At 46.2% G+C, this 15519-nt stretch overlaps 1 protein-coding gene across 1 annotated transcript in view; it reads left to right on the top strand.

Moving 5' to 3' along the window:
• Positions 1-13589, top strand: part of SH2D7 (SH2 domain containing 7) — a 34655-nt gene extending 21066 nt beyond the window's left edge. Inside the window, exons 6-7 of the mRNA XM_056569303.1 lie at positions 8595-9323; positions 12907-13589. Coding sequence (XP_056425278.1) covers positions 8595-9323; positions 12907-12951 — 774 coding nt within the window. The 3' untranslated portion in view covers positions 12952-13589. The remainder of the gene's footprint in view (positions 1-8594; positions 9324-12906) is intronic.
• The last annotated feature ends 1930 nt before the right edge of the window (positions 13590-15519 follow it).

Here is a 15519-nt window from a genome sequence, read left to right on the forward strand (position 1 = left end):
GAAGAGAATTGAATGAAAATACACCCTGTGGGGATTTAAAATTAGGCCATGCAAGGTGTCCTTTTCTTTCCCTATTTAAATACACACTTTCCCAAACGCTAAGGGTACTTCTGTACAATCCATTGAGCTCAAAGTAGTTATTGACAGAAAGTGGAGGGATTGGTTACAACATGGTAAGGACAGTAAATATGTGTGGAGCCTGCATGAGCATTTTGAGAGGACACATCAAGGAGCTTTACAAATGCAAATGCGATGCAGAGCCATGGATATTGCTCCTGAACACTTGCTATAGATGTTGAAATTTGGTGATAACAGTCCATTACTTTGTTTTTTTGCAACAAAAAGTTTTTTCCAACCCATAGGTTATATTGTAAGAGATAGTTTTCTTTTTGAAGAGACTATTGCTGCAAATAGGGCCTTAGGGTTAGTGGCATGAAGACCCCTGCTACATCACACTTTATTTCATTATAATTATGCATATATTGTTTTTTTTTTCTTACTAATGCAAACTGGTTTAAATGTGTTTTTTATTGTGCTTTTTATTAGATGCATTATCATATCAGAAGGTTAAATTCATTTATTAAGGGTATATTTTACTTCATGTATACTAGGATTAGTTCAATGTAGGAATGTACCAGTGTCACGCACCTGGATGCGGGCTGTCTGGAACAGGATGTGGATCCTCTACCTGTGTGGCTGATGACTCGGACCGTATCGGGGAGCGGAGTCTAAGGTGCCACTGGTCTTCAAAAGAGCCCGCCACAAAGCAGGATGGATTTGCTGCGGCAGGTGACACCCAGGTCGCTACCCCCAATACGGCTCGACCACACAGCTAACTGGGCAAGGCGAGGTAAAGGAGGATGAGACAGAGGCGTAGTCAATGTAGCAGAAGGTCAAGGCAGGCAGCAAAGGTTCGTAGTCAATAAACATAGCGGAAAGGTCTGGGTACATGGGTATGGCAAACAGGCAATAGGGTACGCATTCTCTCAGGCAAATGGCACTGAAGATCCGGCAGGGGGGTGTGGGAGGTGCAACAACTTTATAATGTGCTGTTCAAGTGCATTACTAATTATGGGCGTACTGTCCCTTTAAATCTCAGAGCACCAGCGCGCGCCCTAGGAGACGGGGACACGCATGCTGGAGCTGAGACACAGTGAAGGAGGCAGCAGAGGAGCGAGGTAAGTGACGGGCCGGGACTCGCATGCGGGCGCATCCAGCAATGCGAATCCCGGCCCCGCCGGGAGCAGAGACAGTGCGCTTGCGGCCGACATGTGCGGACGGAGCGCAGGTAGTAACAGTACCTTTTGGTCTCCCCCTCCTTTTGCGGCTAAGAAATTTCTTGAGCAGGTCTTTATCCAGAATATTGTCCTGCGGCTCCCAAGACCTCTCCTCTGGACCGAAACCTTCCCAATCAACCAGAAAAAAGCGTTTTCCTCTGATGAACTTAGAGTCCAAGATTTCCTTCACAACATACACATCTGAGGTACCAGAGATGGGAGCAGGAGAGATGTCCCTTGGAGAAAAACGGTTGAAGATGGCTGATTTCAGGAGAGAAACATGGAAGGAGTTCGAGATCTGGAGAGAGGAGGGAAGATGAAGGGAATAAGCCACAGGATTGAGCCGTTTCTTGACTTTATAGGGACCCAAATAACGAGGACCAAGTTTATAATTGGGTATCTTAAAATGGATATATTTAGTGGATAGCCAGACTTTGTAACAGGAGAATACTCAGGAGGAGGACGTCTCTTCTTGTCTGCCTGAACTTTCATGCGAGAAGTAGCCTGTAGAAGTGAAAGACGTGTCTTTTGCCAGATGGAAGAAAAATTCCGTACTTGTTCATCGACGGCAGAAACTCCAGAGTAAGATGACAAAGGAAGAGGAGGACGAGGGTGAAGTCCATAGACCACAAAGAAGGCAGAAGTACCAGAGGAATCGGAATCTTTGTGGTTGTAGGAAAATTCAGCCCATGGTAGCAGATCGCCCAATCATCTTGACGCGCAGAAATAAAATGGCGTAGATAGTCTCCCAACACCTGATTCACCCTCTCGACCTGTCCATTGGACTGAGGATAGTAAGCCGATGAGAAATCCAACTTGATTTGAAGACATGAACACAGGGCCCGCCAGAATTTAGAGACAAACTGAACCCCTCGGTCGGAGACAATATGGGAAGGAAGTCCATGCAAACAAATGATATGATGGAGAAAAAGCTTGGCAAGTTGTGGTGCTGATGGGAGACCAGGTAGCGGTACAAAATGAGCCATTTTAAAAATGATCTACTACCACCCATATGACAGTATTACCTTGGGAAGAAGGAAGATCTGTAATGAAATCCATGGCAATGTCAGACCAAGGTAGTTCAGGAACTGGCAAGGGTTGAAGCAGACCTACTGGCTTGGAATGGGGAGTCTTATCCCGGGCACAGACTGGGCAGGACCGAACAAAATCAACTACATCCTTTTTCAAAGTTGGCCACCAGTAATATCTTGAGATGAGCTGTAGAGTCTTACGAATACCAGGATGGCCAGCCAGAAGAGAAGAATGTCCCCATTTCAAGACTCGGAGTTTCATGTGAGGTGAAATGTAAGTTTTTCCAGAAGGCAGGTGTTGGAGACTTGCTGGTGCTGTAGTAATGAGACCCTCCGGCTGGATAATCTGCTGTGGAAGAGATTCCCCATCGTGCACATCTGAAGACCTGGAGAGAGCGTCAGCACGGACATTCTTTTCTGCAGGGCAGAAGTGGATGAAGAAGTGGAATCTGGAGAAAAACAAAGACCATTGTTACGCCTAGCGCTCCGGGTCCCCGCTCCTCCCCGGAGCGCTCACGGCGTCTTTCTTCCTGCAGCTCCCCGGTCACTCCCGCTGACCGGGAGCACTGCTCTGTCATGGCCGTTGGGGATGCGATTCGCACAGCGGGACGCACCCGCTCGCGAATCGCATCCCAGGTCTCTTACCTGACTCGCTCTCCCTCGGTCCTGTCCCGGCGCGCGCGGCCCCGCTCCCTAGGGCGCGCGCGCGCCGGGTCTCTGCGATTTAAAGGGCCAGTGCACCAATGATGGTGCCTGGCCCAATCTTCCCAATTTGCTTAATTGTCTCCCACCTGTTCCCTGGCTATATCTAGTCTCCTCCCTTGCACTCCCTTGCCGGATCTTGTTGCACTTGTGCCTAGTGAAAGCGTTTCCCTGTCTGTTCCTAGTCCGTGTTCCTGACCTCCTGCCGTTGCCCCTGACTACGATCCTTGCCGCCTGCCCCCGACCTTCTGCTACGTCCGACCTTGCTTCTGCCTACTCCCTTGTACCGCGCCTATCTTCAGCATCTTCAGCAGCCAGAGAGGTAAGCCGTTGCTAGTGGATACGACCTGGTCACTACCGCCGCAGCAAGACCATCCCGCTTTGCGGCGGGCTCTGGTGAAAACCTGTAGTGGCTTAGAACCGGTCCACTAGCGCGGTCCTCGCCATCCCTCTCTGGCACAGAGGATCCACTACCTGCCAGCCGGCATCGTGACAGTAGATCCGGCCATGGATCCCGCTGAAGTTCCTCTGTCAGTTGTCGCTGACCTAACCACGGTGGCCGCCCAGCAAGCCCGTCAGATCGCCCTTCTAACCCGTCAGCTGTCGGAAATGTCCACCATTTCGCACCAACTTCAGTCGCAACTTCTCCAGCAATCTTCTCCTCCGCCAGCTCCTGCACCTCCTCCGCAGCGAGTGGCCACTCCTAGCCTCTGCCTGTCCTTGCCGGACAAATTTGATGGGGACTCTAAGTATTGCCGTGGCTTTCTTTCGCAATGTTCCCAGCACTTGGAGATGATGTCGGACCAGTTTCCTACTGAAAGGTCTAAGGTGGCTTTCGTAGTCAGCCTTCTGTCCGGAAAAGCCCTGTCATGGGCCGCACCGCTCTGGGACCGCAATGACCCCGTCACTGCCTCTGTACACTCCTTCTTCTCGGAAATTCGAAGTGTCTTTGAGGAACCTGCCCGAGCTTCTTCAGCCGAGATTGCCCTGCTGAACCTGGCCCAGGGTGTTTCTTCCGTTGGCGAGTACGCCATTCAGTTCCGTGCTCTTGCTTACGAGTTGTCCTGGAATAGTGAGGTTCTCTGCGCGACCTTTAAAAAAGGCCTATCCAGCAACATTAAAGATGTTCTGGCCGCACGAGAGACTCCTGCTGACCTACATGAACTCATTCATCTAGCCACTCGCATTGACATGCGTTCTTCCGGATGGCGTCTGGAGCTCCGCCTGGATATGGACTTTGTTCGCACGAAGCGTTTTTTCTCTCCGGCTCCTCTCTCCTCTGGTCCTCTGCAATCTGTTCCTGTGCTTCCCGCCGCGGAGGCTATGCAAGTTGACCGGTCTTGCTTGACACCTCAAGAGAGGACACGACGCCGCATGGAGAATCTTTGCCTGTACTATGCCGGTACCGAACACTTCCTGAAGGATTGTCCTATCCGTCCTCCCCGCCTGGAAAGACGTACGCTGACTCCGCACAAAGGTGACACAGTTCTTGATGTCAACTCTGCTTCTCCACGCCTTACTGTGCCTGTGCGGATATCTGCCTCTACCTTCTCCTTCTCTACTATGCTCTTCTTGGATTCCGGATCTGCAGGAAAATTTTTTTTGGCCTCTCTCATCAACAGGTTCTACGTTCCTGTGACCAGTCTCGCCAGACCCCTCTACATCTATTGTTTTTACAATAAAAGATTGGACTGTCTCGTACGTTTCCACACAGAACCCCTCCTAATTTGCATCGGACCTCATCACGGAAAAATTGAGTTTTTTTTCCTCAGGTTCTTTGGCCCCAAGAAGAGGGGGAGACCCAAGGGGGGGGGGTACTGTTACGCCTAGCGCTCCGGGTCCCCGCTCCTCCCCGGAGCGCTCACGGCGTCTTTCTTCCTGCAGCTCCCCGGTCACTCCCGCTGACCGGGAGCACTGCTCTGTCATGGCCGTTGGGGATGCGATTCGCACAGCGGGACGCACCCGCTCGCGAATCGCATCCCAGGTCTCTTACCTGACTCGCTCTCCCTCGGTCCTGTCCCGGCGCGCGCGGCCCCGCTCCCTAGGGCGCGCGCGCGCCGGGTCTCTGCGATTTAAAGGGCCAGTGCACCAATGATGGTGCCTGGCCCAATCTTCCCAATTTGCTTAATTGTCTCCCACCTGTTCCCTGGCTATATCTAGTCTCCTCCCTTGCACTCCCTTGCCGGATCTTGTTGCACTTGTGCCTAGTGAAAGCGTTTCCCTGTCTGTTCCTAGTCCGTGTTCCTGACCTCCTGCCGTTGCCCCTGACTACGATCCTTGCCGCCTGCCCCCGACCTTCTGCTACGTCCGACCTTGCTTCTGCCTACTCCCTTGTACCGCGCCTATCTTCAGCATCTTCAGCAGCCAGAGAGGTAAGCCGTTGCTAGTGGATACGACCTGGTCACTACCGCCGCAGCAAGACCATCCCGCTTTGCGGCGGGCTCTGGTGAAAACCTGTAGTGGCTTAGAACCGGTCCACTAGCGCGGTCCTCGCCATCCCTCTCTGGCACAGAGGATCCACTACCTGCCAGCCGGCATCGTGACAACCATCAGGCCTGTCGTGGGTTGAGACGATGAGCTGACTGAAGATAAAGCAGTTTATTGTGGTCTGAATAAATTGTGACAGGAAGTACCGAACCTTCCAAGAGGTGACGCCACTCTTCTAAGGCCAGTTTAATGGCTAGGAGCTCGCGATCTCCAATAGTATAGTTTCTCTCTGCAGGGGTGAAGGTTTTAGAGAAAAAGCCACAGGTTAAAGTTCTCCCTTTAGCAGACTTTTGTGTTAAAACTGCCCCTGCTACTACTGAGGAAGCATCCACTTCCAAGACAAATGGCTTGATAGGATCAGGTCTCAATAAAAAAGGATCAGAAGCAAAGGCGGACTTCAAATGTTTGAAAGCTTCTTCAGCCTCTGGTGTCCACACCCTGGGATTAGCCGTCTTCTTTGTAAGGGAGACGATGGGAGCTACAAAGTAGAGTAATGTGGTATAAATTGTCGACAGTAGTTGGCAAAACCAAGGAAGCGCTGGGTCGCTTTCAAACCAGAAGGTTGAGGCCAGTCTAGAACAGCGGACAACTTGCTGGGATCCATCTGGAGACCTTCACTTGTAACAATATAGCCCAAGAAAGGCTGTAAGACTTGGCGGAGATGAGAGCGATGAGATTGAGGATTGGACGAATAGATGAGTATGTCATCCAAATAGACCACGACACAGGTATATAGAAGATCTCGAAAAATATTGTTGCCGAACTCCTGAAAGACTGCTGGAGCATTACAGAGTGCAAATGGCATGCTAAGATACTCGGTCTTCCATTTGTCCCCTTTACAGATGCAAATCAAATTATATGCCCCACGCAGATCAAGTCTTGAAAAGATTTTGGCACCTTTCAGGCGATCAAATAATTCCGAGATTAGAGGTAGTGGATAACGGTTCTTTACAGTAATTTTATTTAACCCACGATAGTCAATACAAGGTCGCAAAGAACCGTCTTTTTTCTCAATGAAGACGAACCCTTCCCCAGCAGGTGAAGAGGACTTCCAGATAAACCCCTTCCGAAGATTTCCTTGGATATGGTCTGCCATGGCCTGGGTTTCTGGAACAGACAATAGGTAAATTCTGCCTCTGGGAGGAGTGGTGCCGAGCAGTAAGTCTATAGGGCAATCGTAGGGGCGGTGTGGAGGCAGTACTGCAGCTTGCTTTTCGCTGAAAACGTCCGGAAAGTCCTGGAAAAAAGTAGGCAGACCAGGCAGAGGTCTAGAAGTTGGTTCAGTTTAGTAACACGTACATGGATACAGTGACTGTTACAATGTGGACCCCAGCATAGGACTTCTCCAGTTTTCCAATCTGGAGCTGTAACCAAGGTAGACCAAGCAGGAGAGGAGAAGTACAGTGTGGGAGTACGTAGAAGGACACGTTCTCCTTATGAGAGACTCCGACCTGCATAGACAGGTGTTCTGTGCGGTATAGCACGGTACAGTCCAGTCTTTCTCCATTGACCGTAGAAATGTACAGGGGTTTCAGAAGGCGGGACACAGGAAGGAAGGAGTCCAGGAAGGCCAGAACGGAGATGAGCTCTTTGGAGGGAAGAAGGAGCTGGACTGTCAAATTTAAACGTGGAGAGGAGGAATTCACACCTAGAGAGGCCTCTCCTACAAACCCTAGGTGCGAGCGTTTCCCTGTGGCTGTGGACATACGGGACAATCTTTGAGGAAATGATCGGCACTGGCGCAGTACAGACACAGATTCTCAGCTCAACGGCGAGTTCTTTCTTACAGAGTCAGGCGAGACCGATCCACCTGCATAGCCTCCACTGCGGGAGGCAAAGCAGAAGGTTGCGGTGGTTGCTGGAAGACAGGTGCCAAGCGAGGAAAGCGCAGAGGTCGTGCTGATTCTCTTTCTTGACGTTGTTCCTCACGTCTCTCAGAGAAACGGATATCAATCCAGGATGCCAATTGTATCAGTTCATTCAGATTAGATGGCAATTCCAGGGCAGCAAGAACATCCTTTATTTGGCTCGATAATCCCCTCTTTAAAGTAGCGCAGAGAGCTTCATTATTCCAAGACAACTCTGACACCAGGGTCCAGAACCAGATGGCATATTCGCCCCCACAGTGGAGTTGCCCTGGGAAAGACTCGGCAAAGCAGTCTCAGTCGAGGAAGCTCGGACAGGTTCTTCAAAAACTGTGCGAAATTCCATCAGGAATGCCTGGAGGTTATTAGTGATAGCATCACTGCGATCCCATAGTGGAGTAGCCCAGGCCAAGGCCCTACCAGACAGGAGACTGATGACGAAGGCCACCTTTGCTCGTTCTGTGGAGAACTGGTCTTCCTTCTCAGGAAGCAACAGATGGAGTTTCGAACTGGAGACAACTGCAGCAGCGGGAGTCTGTACTGGAGCTGGAGGAGGCTGTGGATTCTGCTGGGCAGAGAGCAGCTGCTGCATCATGGCAGATAGCTGGTTGAGCTGCTGTGCCTGCTGGGCCAACTGCTGGGACTGAAGCGCCACGACAGATGCAAGATCCGAATCAGGCAGAGGAGCCCCAGTTGGATCCTGTGCCGAATCTTGCTGTCACGCACCTGGATGTGGGCGGTCTGGAACAGGATGTGGATCCTCTACCTGTGTGGCTGATGACTCGGACCGTATCAGGGAGCGGAGTCTAAGGTACCTCTGGTCTTCACCAGAGCCCGCCGCAAACAGGATGGATTTGCTGCGGCAGGCAACACCCAGGTCGCTACCCCAACAAGGCGAGGTACAGCAGGATGAGACAGAGGCGTAGTCAACGTAGCAGAAGGTCAAGGCAGGCGGCAAAGGTTCGAAGTCAGTAAACGTAGTGGAAAGGTCTAGGTACACGGGTATGGCAAACAGGCAATAGGGTACGCTTTCTCTCAGGCAAATGGCACTGAAGATCCTGCAGGGGGGTGTGGGAGGTGCAACAACTTTATAATGTGCTGCTCAGGTGCATTACTAATTATGGGTGTACTGGCCCTTTAAAATCAAACACTACTATATTATAAAATATTATAACCAGTAAAGGCAGTAATATAAGCACTAACAACAAATTAATTGTATAAAATTGTTCTAGGACACTGCACCACCATTGCCGGAGAGAAGCGGTTGTATAAATGAAGATGATGATAATGAGCTAATCTATGCAAAGCCTAGAAAAGAGGCCAATGGAAATAGTAATAAAGATGTCCATTATTCTCTCGTAAAAGACACGCAAATCAATCAGAAGAATGTCATAAAGATGAATCCCCAAAATGTGGTTTATTCTGAAGTTAAGACAGACCATAGTGTGCCTTCAGCCCTGGGGCACTTGCATGGTTCATCACAGTCCTTTGGTCCAGAAGCAGTTAAACTAGCAATGGACCCTAGAAATCCCAGCCTGATCTCCAGCTTGAACGAACTGTCAGAATGTGAGGTTATGGAGATGAGGTTTGCAACCTCTATTCAGACAGTTAACAGTAAAACAATGAGTGGTCCATTCTTACATTCTAGGGCTGAATGTCCCAGCAGCTCGTTTTTGTTTCAGACTGCGGTATCTGACCCAGAGGCTGAAGACACCTATGCAGAAGTGCCCTTCGGAAAGCCCTCCTACACAAATGAGTACCATACAGTGGACAAGATATCAAACTACTCTATGTGCACTACAAATACTTTTGATCATATTTCCACACATACATCCAAAGAAGTTACTTCTAGAGGATTTCACAAGAAAGTGGCCCATGCGAGTGCAGCACAAGACAATCTATATGAAACTGTATCCAGAGATTTCACAACGCTGGCTGTGAGAAAACAGAATGTTGCTAAGGTATGGCCATTACTGACTTTTTCTATTTGTGCTAAAAATGATGTGTTAGGCCATGTGTTTATACAATGTATTCAGAAAGTTTTTAGACCCTTTGACTTTTTTTTTTCACCTTTTGTTATGTTGTGGCCTTGTGTTAACATAAAATAAATAATCATTCTGCACTCAGTACCCCAAAGCGATAAAGTGAAAATAGAATTTTAGACATTTTTGCTAATTTATTTCAAAGTAAATACTAAAAATCTCATGGAGATAAGTAATTAGACCCTCTGCTATGGCACTTGCAATTTAGCACGGGGGGCTTCCATTTCTCTTGACCATCTCTGAGATTTTTCTGCACATTGATTGGAGTAACCTGTGGTAAATTCAGTTGATTTGACAGGATCTAGAAAGACACACCACCCCAGTCTATATAAGGTCTGTCTCACAGTTTAAAATGTATATCAAAGCAAAAACCAAGCCATGAGATTGAAAGAACTGCCTGTAGAGCTCAGAAACATGATTGTGTGGAGGCACAGATCTGGAGAAGAGTACAACAATAGTGGCCTCTGTATTTCTTGAATGGAAGATATTCAGGACAATCAGGATTCTTCCTTGAGCTGGCCAAATAATTGGTGAGAGAAGGGCCATGGTAAGAGAGGTTACCAAGGACCCAATGGTCACTCTGGCTGAGCTCCATAGATCCAGCAGCATTCCACAATCTTGGCTTCATGGCCAAAAAGTAGCTTCTTCTCAATAAAAGACACATAAAAGCCTACCAGGAGTTTGCAAAAAAAAAAAAAAAAAAAAACAGCTAAAGCAATCTCAGAATGAGAGAAACAAGATTCTCTGGTCTGATTAAGACATTGACCTTTGGGCCTCAATTCTAAGCGCCATGTCTGAAAGAAACCATGCACTGTTTATCACCTGTCCATTCCTATCCATGCAGTGAGGCATCATGCTGTGGAGTTCTTTTTTTTTCTTAGGAGGTCTGGGATAGAAAGACTGGCCAGGGCTTAGGGATAGCTAAATAGAGCAATGTTTAGAGAAATTTCTAATGAAAATCTGATCCAGTGTGCTCTGGAAAAAAGGTTCACTTCCAACAAGGCAATGACTCTTAGCACACAGCCAAAATAACACAGGATGTGTTTACAGACAACTCTGTGAATGTCCTTAAGGGGGCCCAGCCAGAGCCCTGACTTGACCCAACTGAATCTGGCTGAAAATGGCTGTCCACCGATGGTCCTCATGAAACCTGACAGAGCTTGGAAGGATCTGCATTGAAGACCATGTTGAAATCCATGTTGCAAACCTTCTAGCATCATGAAGACTAATAGATTTTAAAAAGTTTTATAAATTATTTTTGCATATTCTTGTTATGGGGTATTTGATTGATTTTCTGTGTATCTTACGTTGCATGTTGTCACTGATCTACAGAAAGGCTAGTACAGTCCTCTGCAGTCTGTACTGTAGACAGGACTGTTATATTATTGTCTATCTTTGACATCAGCAAGGCCCAGCAGTACTAGAGGAACTAGTCGCCTAAACATGTAATCCCTAAGGCTATGTTCACACATTGTAAAATAAATAGCAAAATATATCCATACAATAGGAATAAAATAAATACATTTTTTAAATCTAATAATGTGCATAATGAAAGTCTAAGGAAAAGTGTTCGTCAGTGAGCACACTGTTTAAAAAAAGGTCCTGTAATTCCAAGTTGGCATTGCAAAAAGTTTTTGCGCATTATCAGATTCCAAATATAGATGTACAGTGGGGATCAAAAGTTTGGGCACCCCAGGTAAAAATTTGTTAATGTGCATAAAGAAGCCAATGAAAGATGGAAAAATCTCCAAAAGGCATCAAATTACAGATTAGACATTCTTATAATATGTCAACAAAAGTTAGATTTTATTTCCATCATTTACACTTTCAAAATAACAGAAAACAAAAAAATGGAGTCTGCAAAAGTTTGGGCACCCTGTAGAATTTATAGCATGCACTGCCCCCTTTGCAAAGCTGAGACCTGCCAGTGTCATGGATTGTTCTCAATCATCATCATAAGCGCTGCGGAATCTGTAGGCCCTATATAAATAAAATTATTATTATTATTATCATCTGGGAAGACCAGGTGATGTCAATCTCAAAGGTTTTAAATGTCCAGACTCATCTGACCTTGCCCCAACAATCAGCACCATGGGTTCTTCTAAGAAGTTGTCTGAAACTGAAAATAGTTGACGCTCACAAAGCTGGAGAAGGCTATAAGAAGATAGCAAAATGTTTTCAGATGTCAATATCCTCTGTTCGGAATGTAATTAAGAAATGGCAGTCATCAGGAACAGTGGAAGTTAAAGCAAGATCTGGAAGACCAAGAAAAATATCAGACAGAACAGCTCGCAGGATTGTGAGAAAAACAATTCAAAACCAACGTTTGACTGCACAATCCCTCCAGAAAGATCTGGCAGACACTGGAATTGTGGTACACTATTCCACTATAAAGAGATACTTGTACAAATATGGTCTTCATGGAAGAGTCATCAGAAGAAAACCTCTTCTACATCCTCACCCCAAAAATCAGCGTTTGAACCTTGCAAATGAACATATAGACAAGCCTGATGCATTTTGGAAACAAGTTCTGTGGACCAATGAGGTTAAAATTTAACTTTTTGGCCGGAATGAGCAAAGGTACATTTGGAGAAGAAGGGGAAAAGAATTTAATGAAAAGAACCTCTGTCCAAGTGTTAATCATGGGGGTGGACCAATCATGCTTTGGGGTTGTATTGCAGCCAGTGGCACAGGGAACATCTCAAGAGTAGAAGGAAAAATGGATTCAATAACATTTCACCAAATTTTGGATGCTAACTTGATGCCATCTGTGAAAAAGCTGAAGTTAAACAGAGGATGGCTTCTACAAATGGATAATGATCTTATACAAACCTCGAAATCCACAGGGGATTACATCAAGAGGCATAAATTGAAGGTTTTGCCATGGCCTTCACAATCTCCTGACCTCAACATAAGTGAAAATCTATGGATAGACCTTCAAAGAGCAGTGCATGACAGACAGCCCAGAAATCCCAAAGAACTGGAAGACTTTGGTAAGGAAGAATGGGCAAAGATACATCAAACAAGAATTGAAAGACTCTTTGCTGACTACAAAAAGCGTTTACAAGCTGTGATACTTGCCAAAGGGGGCAGTACAAGATATTAACTCTGCAGGGTGCCCAAACTTTTGGAGATGGCATTTTTTTGTTTTCTGTTATTTTGAAAGTGTAAATGATGGAAATAAAATCTAACTTTTGTTGACATATTAGAAGAATGTCTATTCTGTAATTTGATGCCTTTTGGAGATTTTTCCATCTTTCCTTGGCCTCTTTATGCAAATTAATTAAAAAAAATTCCTGGGGTGCCCAAACTTTTGATCCCCACTGTATTTTATTCCTATTTTATGAACGTATTTGTATTTTTTTTTTATACTGTGTGAACATAGCCTTAAAAATATTCAGATTTAGTTATACATGGAAACTTTGTTGGGGAATATTTGGTTAGGTTTATAGGTGGGACAAAAATAGCTATACTAATATTATTTTTCTGTATCTGTGCATAGGTTGAGAAACCAAAAAGATTGTTTTTTGGAGACAAGAAGAAATAACACCTTCTTCTGAAGCGGAATTATAAACTTTAGAGAAAAGATGAACCACCTCTACATGACTGTATCCTGTTTGTCTTTAGTGATACATGTTTCAAATATTAGGAAATTGACTTCAGAAAATAAAGACAAAAACACATAGAAACAACGCTTAATGGACAAATAGCTAAAAATAGGAGATAGCTATTATAATATAAGCTGCAAAACACAGGTATGCATCACATCTGCTTATTTACAGCATTAAAGTGCAACATATTTAAGGGTTAAATAAATTCCCCCATAATTTCACTGCAAGAACCTATAAACATCTGAGGTGCAAGGTGGCTGCGGCATTATGGTAAATGTATCATAATCCTATGATATTGTGGATAAGACAAGCAAAATTGTGGGACCTCAATGTAAGAATCCCATGCTGCTTGGGACATCTGCAATATTTTATATCTTGTTTGTCCTACAGAAGTTGTGCAAACGAATTAACAAATAGGTGTTGCCCTGCATATGTCTTAGGTATATGGTGCATGCTTTTACAGTGCAGGTGATGTCCACACTACATAAACTGGATCATTTCCTTTCCCCCCCAGCATTTACTTTGTATTGTACTGTAGAACATGTGTAGTATGTAAACACTGAATTCCTGTAAAGTAAATATGTAATGTGCATCAGTGCTATGCATTGTAAATCTTATCTAATATATTATTCTTTGAAATAGGCTTGAAATGTTTCTATTTATTAAAAAGACCTTGTGGAATTCATTCTGACACCACTTAAAGGGAAACTTATCCAGTATCCACAGGATGGGGGGGGGGGGGCGCTAATCAAAAGGGATGGCAGGGGATCCGATTGCTATCCCATCGCCAAACACACTGACTTGTGATTTTCTTTTTTTTCCCCCATTCTATAAATACACTAGCTGAGTACCCGGGGTTGCCCGATTTTTCCTTCCTCATCCTTCCTCATCCCGTCCTCCTATCCTGACCTCCTATCCCAAATTCCTATCTCGACCTCCTATCCCGTCCTCCTATCCCGACCTAGTCTCTCGACCTCCTATTCCGTCCTCCTAACCCGACCTCCTATCCCGACCTCCTATCCCATCCTTCTATCCCGTCCTCCTATCCCGACCTCCTATCTCAACCTCCTATCCCGTCCTCCTATATCAACCTCCTATCCTGACCTCCTATCTCGACCTCCTATCCCGACCTCCTATCTCGACCTCCTATCCCATCCTATCTCGACCTCCTATCCCATCCTCCTATCTCGACCTCCTATCCCGACCTCCTATCCAGACCTCCTATCTCAACCTCCTATCCCTTCCTCCTATCTCGACCTCCTATCCCATTCTCCTATCCTGTCCTCCTATCTCGACCTCCTATCCCGTCCTCCTATCTTGACCCCCTATCCCGTCCTCCTATCTCCACCTCCTATCCCGACCCCTATCTCAACCTCCTATCCCGTCCTCCTATCCTGACCTCCTATCCCGACCTCCTATCCTGTCCTCATATCCCGACCTCCTATCCCGAACTCCTATCCCGTCCTCCTATCCCATCCTCCTATCTCCACCTCCTATCCCGACCATCGCTACCTCCTATCTCGACCTCCCATCCCTCCTATCCTGTCCTCATATCCCGACCTCCTATCCCGACCTCCCATCCCGTCCTCATACCCCCTATCCCGTCCTCCTATCTCCACCTCCTATCCCGACCCCTATCTCAACCTCCTATCCCGTCCTCCTATCCTGACCTCCTATCCCGACCTTCTATCCTGTCCTCATATCCCGACCTCCTATCCCGAACTCCTATCCCATCCTCCTATCCCATCTTCCTATCTCCACCTCCTATCCCGACCATCGCTACCTCCTATCTCGACCTCGCATCCCGTCCTCATATCCCGACCCGTAATATGTGTACCAGGTATTGAAATATCTCCAGCCGTACAGAAGTTATGTGGAAACATACATTTCCCATTGATTTGCATGGGACTTTAAACAAAAACCCCGACCCTAACAAATGGGGGTAGTTAAGGGTTAAATTAACTATCCTATATTTTAAGTGGACATATAAGTAACATGTGACCAAGTATTATCGAAATATCTCCAGCCGTTTGGAAGTTATGCTGTAACATGTATTTCCCATTGACTTGTATAGGACTTTAAACATAAACCCCGCCCCTGGCAAATGGGGGTGAGTAAGGGTTAAATCACCTACCCTATGTTTGTTGTTGACATATAAGTAACATGTGTGCCAAGTTTCATGTTAATATCTTTAGCCGTTTGGAAGTTTTTCTGGAACATACCCACACACACACACATTGAGTTTTATATAAGAAAAAACCTGACCCTCACAAATGGGGGTAGTTAAGGGTTAAATTAACTATCCTATATTTTAAGTGGACATATAAGTAACATGTGACCAAGTATTATCGAAATATCTATCTCCAGCCGTTTGGAAGTTATGCGGTAACATATATTTCCCATTGACTTGCATGGGACTTTAAACATATGCGCCGCCCCTGGCAAATGGGGGGGGGGGGGGTAAGGGTTAAATCACCTATCCTATGTTTGTTGTTGACATATAA

The sequence above is a fragment of the Hyla sarda genome, chromosome 4 (assembly GCF_029499605.1).
Source record: "Hyla sarda isolate aHylSar1 chromosome 4, aHylSar1.hap1, whole genome shotgun sequence".
NCBI lineage: Eukaryota > Metazoa > Chordata > Amphibia > Anura > Hylidae > Hyla > Hyla sarda.